Here is a 6641-nt window from a genome sequence, read left to right on the forward strand (position 1 = left end):
ACTGATTTCCAGGGGAGAGATGGGAGTGGGCGGAGGGTGACTATTTCAGGGTATCACAAGGCACTTCCTTACAGGTGATGAAGGGGGCAGTTCTGTATCTTAGACTGTGCGGTGGTTACGCAAATCTGTGCAGGGTATAAAACTGCATAGACGCCAACTACTACTGCTGCTGTTGCTACTATTCCTGTTATTGCTACTACCATTACAGTCCTGCTGTTACAACTTTACTACCAATGCCACGATGGCTGCTACTACTACTGCCGCTGTCACTGCCGCTACTGTTACTGCTACCATCACTACCACCCCTGTTACTGCTACCATCACTACCACCCCTGTTACTGCTACCATCACTACCACCCCTGTTACTGCTAACCATCACTACCACCCCTGTTACTGCTACCATCACTACCACCCCTGTTACTGCTACCATCACTACCACCCCTGTTACTGCTACCATCACTACCACCCCTGTTACTGCTACCATCACTACCACCCCTGTTACTGCTACCATCACTACCACCCCTGTTACTGCTACCATCACTACCACCCCTGTTACTGCTACCATCACTACCACCCCTGTTACTGCTACCATCACTACCACCCCTGTTACTGCTACCATCACCACCACCACTGTTACTGCTACCATCACTACCACCCCTGTTACTGCTACCATCACTACCACCCCTGTTACTGCTACCATCACTACCACCCCTGTTACTGCTACCATCACTACCACCCCTGTTACTGCTACCATCACTACCACCCCTGTTACTGCTACCATCACTACCACCCCTGTTACTGCTACCATCACTACCACCCCTGTTACTGCTACCATCACTACCACCCCTGTTACTGCTACCATCACTACCACCCCTGTTACTGCTACCATCACTACCACCACTACCACCATTTCCACTACCCTAGCTACCATTATGACCGGCACCACTATTACCGCTACTGCTAGTACTTCTGTTGTTGCTGCTACTCTTACTACCACGGCTATTAGTACTATTGTTATTACTAATATTATTACTGCTACCACCACTACTACTGCCCCCCCTCCTACTACCACACACACACCCCCACACCCACACGTGTACGGGTAAAAAATGGGAAAACTGGAATAAAGTTTGAAGTCTAATTAGCAGCACTGCACTGTATTATTTTCTAGGCTTTCATATTGTACTAAAGTTATGTAAGATGTTACCACTGGAAGAAGCTGGGTAAATGTTATAGGAGACTCTGTACTGCTCTTCCTACTCTCTATGAATCTGTGATTAATTCAGAATAAAGGTTAAAAATAATGCTACAGCAAAGTTGAAAGAAAGCACAGAGAAATTCTGAAACAAAAAGCTACAAAAGCCAGTTTCAAACTCAGTGAACACGTTTAACAACAGAACTGTGCAGAATTGAGGAGATTTTATGAGCCAAGAGCTAAGCCACAGGAGATGGTCCAAAATGTACCACACAAAGAACCAGATGGGAAGCGTGAGAGATCACACACACACACACACACACACACGGAGCTGGCCACTGACCTACATTCACTCGGGCTCCGAGGAGAGGGCGGGGGTGGAGCAGAGGCTCTTTCTACAGGGCAGAGCTGGTAAAAGACTCAGGCACCCAACCCATTGCAAGCAAGACTGACAGAGGAACTCACACTAGATGCATCATAACAGAATCTCAAGAAAACAAAGACAAAGAAGAGATATTAAAAGCCAACAAAGAAATAAATGAGATTATTTTCAAAGGAGCGGTAGTTAGATGGAAGTCTTCCTTCCCAATAGTAACCACACCACGCGCACAGAATGGAACGAGAGCCGTGGTGTGCTGGGAATGACCGTGCACGTAGACTCCTCTCCCACAGGTGGTCGTCCTGCACAGATGAAGGTGCATGAAGGCATTTCTGGACAATCAGAAAATGGGAACTTCTCCAGCAAACCCACTCCACAGTAGATTGTAAAGGCTGTTGTTCAGGCAGAAAGAAAATGGCCACAGAAAGAAAACTGGATTTGCAGGAAGAAATGCAGAATAAAATATGTAAAAATATGAATAAAAGGAAATGAGTATCAAACATCTAGGATAATCATCATTACTTGTTATTCACTTAACTAATTATTAAATCTCCTGGGATTTAAATATATATAAAAATTCACTATGGTGGTCATGGAACAGGTAGCTCTTGCTTTTAATTTTCAAAATTCCTTAAAAATCCCCAGCTATGGTGACAAGATTAACAAAGAAAAAACCCCTGAGACCTCTTCAGTAGAATCAGATGTCAAGGAATCCATCAAACCCTGAGAACAGGGGTAGGTGTGGCCAACACACAGCAGCAGGGTCCGAGTGAATCACCGAATGCTCAGTGTTTGTAGGAAATATTAAGTGGGGAACAGCCCTTTGAGACACAAAACTCGGAAACCCCCCAAAATAGTAATACCCCCACAAAGAAATAGGGACGCACACTAAGTGGGAATCTAGGTGAATATTCTGAGAGCAAATGGAGAAAACTCCAGGAAGTATGTGCTGAATCCAAGTCCCCAAGTTCTGGGAAAGTGAAAACAAAAGGATAAAGAAAGGAGGAAGGGAGGGAAGGCAGGAAAGAAGGAAGAAAGGAAGGAGCAAGGAACCATTTAGGAGCTTGTAGGAAATTTAAACAATGCTGAAGAGCTCTGAGTCCTCAGGAATCTCACATATATACAACAATATTCACTTTTGGAGAGAGAACCGTCTGGAGAAAAAACAAACCCAACAAAAGACGAGAAACCCCACATGAAGCTACTGGAACACAGGTTTCAGAGAAGGATGGTGGGGGCGCAGTGGGCAGTCTCTGGCTGTGCTGGCACCGCACAGCCGATGGCTAAGGTGTGGGACAGAGCCCCGGGAGGGGGGTGTGGGAGGGGTGTGGGAGGGGGGCATGGGAGGGGGCTGAGCGCTGAGCCCTGTTCCTTTCCAGACGGGAGGAAGTCGTTCTGAAGCAGGAGTGATGCTCACCACCAGGAAGGCCTGAGCGAGGCCATGTAAAAACTATTTCATGGCAGCAACAAAGGAGAAATCCCTGGGGCCCAAGGCTAGGAAAGTTATTCAGGCTCATTCCCAATTCCTATTCAGGTCCAGAAAACCCCTTATTTAAAAACAAGAGGCAAAGAATTATGATTGAATCCCATAAAAATATATTACCAAAAAGAAGAGAAAATAAATAACGTTGTAAAAGATAACAAAAATACACCAGATAACTATGAACCCAAAGAAAATTATAGCCTAATTAATATGTCACATTGAACTAAAATTTGAGAAAATAATCAACATTTTAGAAGAGCTTAATTTAAAAGAGAATTAGAATCTCAAAGTGACATGGCAAGAAAACAGGAGGATATAAAAAGGTGCCTAGAAAAGCTCAGGAACAAACGAGAATGTTTTTCAGAAGTGAGAAACGGAAGAAACATAGGAGCAAAGAGACATCCCAGAAGGCCCAGGAAAGCGCGTGGAGAACAGAAGGAAAGAAAATCATGAGACAGACATGCAGGAAGAAGACTCAAAAGAACATGACAGACACAACGCATGGGCAAGAGAGGGCCAATGCTCACGTATGCGTAAGTGCGACTCGCTGTACCTTCACATACACACGTGTACATTCCAAAAACACCTCCTGAAATAAAACACAGCCTGGATCTACACAGTGACTGGGTGCCCCGCGTTCCTGAAAATTCAAGCCTGAGCAGTTAACAGCAAGACACGCTTTAGGAAAATGATTAGATGTTAGAGATGAAGTCTCCAGGACGTCCAAAGCAAAAGGTCCCATGTGCTTATGATGAAAAGAACATCTGAGTGAGGTCAGACTTCTCACCAGCAATGCAGAAGGAAAGCAACATTTTTAAGACACTAAAGTGAAAAAATATAAACTAAGGATTTTATGCAGCTAAATTACACCTGCATTGCAAAGGCTACAGATCAAAAGACGTGAACGTGCAGGAACACAGGGAATACATGGCGCGCCTATGGCAAAGAACCGTGGGTCCCAGCCAACCACAAAACAAGTGGAGAAACTTTGTCCTAAGGTATGGTGACAAGCATCGGATATATTTCACTCTAGAACCAGGACTAAACAACGCAGTTAATGGTGACAGAACAATGGACAAATGTTGAATGTGCTGGAGATAAACAATTGATAAAGCTACTAAAGTGGGAGAAGAGGTAGGAGAGTAAATGAGGGGAGCCTTCTAGCTACCAAGAGGGAGTAACCGGGCGGCACATGAAACAGACGATGGGGGTCTGGAGGGACAGAAGATGCTTCCAGCCACCTGCAACACTCCCCATGGGAGCACATCAATAGACAAAATAAAGGAAAAAAAGAGGAGGGGTTTTGTGAATTAAACAAATAATAGTATAAAGCCAAAAAATATATATATCTTCCCAAGAATCAAAAGAAATATGAAAAAGGAAATGTTTACTAAGTTAAGGAAGGAACTCATTTATACATTACACATACATATAAATGTATATATATATATTTATATTTTCAAAAATATATGGAAAGATAAATTAAAAGCTACTTACTTGGGAACGGAGGGAACTGGATGGAAAGAGGGGTGGACATGAGATTTTTCTGAATAGACTGCAATAAATTTTTACTTTAGAATCATATAAATGTTTACATAATCAAAAACAAGATTTTTAAAAAATCCCTAAAAGCTAAAAAAAAAAAAATCTAAGTATACACGAAGTTGGTGATATAGCCGCAGAGAGAAGAATTGTGGCAACTGACCTTAAAACACAGGACTCCGGCTGGATATTCTCAGGGGTAGACAGACATGCGAGGAAATATACTAACCTTGATTAGTCATTTGTTGGCACCAATAATATTCCAAATCCATTATATGTACATTTAGGTTAAAGCACGCATGTAATAATGCTAACAAGACAAAAGAGAAACTAGTACAAAATTTAAAAATTTTAAGTTAAAACCCTGTAATCTTACATTTGGTTTAGAACTATTTCTGTGAACCCACGATTTCCTCTTCTTAACTCTCTCCACTGAAACTGTGAAAGGGTGATGGCACTCCATCGCAATAAACAGCCTCACCGCCTAGACTACGGCCTCTAAATGTTATCCCCAACTGGGGAAAAACAGGGCCCCTGAGAGAACTGGTTGATTCCAGGAAGTCTGGGAAAGCGAGGATCAAAGATGATACCGGAACATGTTACTCGGCAGAGTCAAGGACACCATCAGAGACTCGTGTGGTTTTAACTGCACAGAAGCCAGCAAAATACAGAACAATTTGAATATAGAGATAATTGTGGTGCAAATTTACTGTATATATAAAACCCATAAATTAATAGTAATGCTTTAAAAAGAAAAAAAAGAATAGCAGAGAGAGAAATAAAACTCATTGGACAATGAAAAAAACGCTTAAATACAAAGAAATAAATACTTATCCTGCCTTTCTGGTAGAAACCATATTTTAGGGAACCAAATGGCCTTAGTGAATGAGGAAAAGTTACTCCATATGGAATAATCCCAATGAATCCACGTGGAAAGGATCACACAGCCGTCAAGCCACCGTTCAGCAGACCCTGGTCGAATAACGGATCCAGACGGCAGTCATCAGTGGACACCAAACCCCTGGGTGGACAGGGGGTGGTAAGCCTAAGACAGCCCGTGTCCGAGGTGCTCACAGCCCTGGCACACACAGCGCACGGCACCACCCACGACGTTTGTGTGTCTGAAAAACACGACTCAGGTGGAATAAAGCCGGGTTCTAGGAAATAGGGAGGATGGAGAAGACGGTGAATGATCCTGCAAGGAAGCAACCGGACGAACCCAGGACGTGGGACAGCCCACAAACCATCAGCAGTGAGAAGGCTGGGGGAATGTGCTCACATGGATGGGGTCGCAGCATAGCATCGACGGCCAGGCCTGGGCGCTGCTTCCTGGGATTTCAACACGATGTCACAGGGGGGCCCAGATTCAAGGGCAGGGAACGCCGATGCCAATGGGAGGGAGGTAAAAGTCATGGCACAGTAGAAGCATGAGGGCTGGGGACCTGCTGCACGAAGGCCTGGCACAGGCGGGCCTGGTGCTCCACCGTGAGGAGGCCACACCGCTGGGAGTCCCTAGTGGGGTGGGAGGGTGGGCCAAGCAGAAAGACGCCACACAAACAGGCAGGACTGTGAAGGTCGTCCTCGGCTGGGAACAGACCAATGCAGGCTGGTGACATGTGCACAGCTACTCTTTTCCAAGGTCATTCTGGTTACTGGGAGGCTGTGATTGGTCCCATGACTGTGGCAGTCAGGACGGAGGCGGATTCAGAGGGGTGGTGTTTGGTCAGATGACAAGGAGGGAGGCGGTATCAAGAGTGACTCTGCGGCTCCATCTGATGGTATCTCCCACAGAAAACTGCTACCCGCAAGCCTGCCAGATGGCAGAAGTCAGGTCCTGGGCCAGTGCTGGCCACGGCTGGGCAGGCAGTAGCCACAGCGGGATGGAGCAGCAGGCTGCTCTGGGGGGCATGGCAACACTGCCCCTCCCTGCCCTCCCTCGCTCCTCTCAGGAACTCCTTTTAGGGTTCTGGAAGATCGCACAGCTTTTTGTCTAGTGAGGTCACTGTGCCTGTGTCCAAGACTCCCTGTCACCCTGCTGTCCC

The 6641-nt window shown here is 45.3% G+C and overlaps 1 protein-coding gene across 1 annotated transcript; it reads left to right on the plus strand.

Moving 5' to 3' along the window:
* Window positions 1-241: 241 nt before the first annotated feature.
* LOC117796916 (histidine-rich glycoprotein-like) lies at window positions 242-964 on the plus strand. Its single transcript, XM_034647001.1, has one exon. It carries the CDS (start codon window positions 242-244, stop codon window positions 962-964), a length of 723 nt encoding a protein of 240 aa, XP_034502892.1.
* The last annotated feature ends 5677 nt before the right edge of the window (window positions 965-6641 follow it).

This window comes from Ailuropoda melanoleuca, chromosome 1, assembly GCF_002007445.2.
Source record: "Ailuropoda melanoleuca isolate Jingjing chromosome 1, ASM200744v2, whole genome shotgun sequence".
Taxonomy (NCBI): domain Eukaryota; kingdom Metazoa; phylum Chordata; class Mammalia; order Carnivora; family Ursidae; genus Ailuropoda; species Ailuropoda melanoleuca.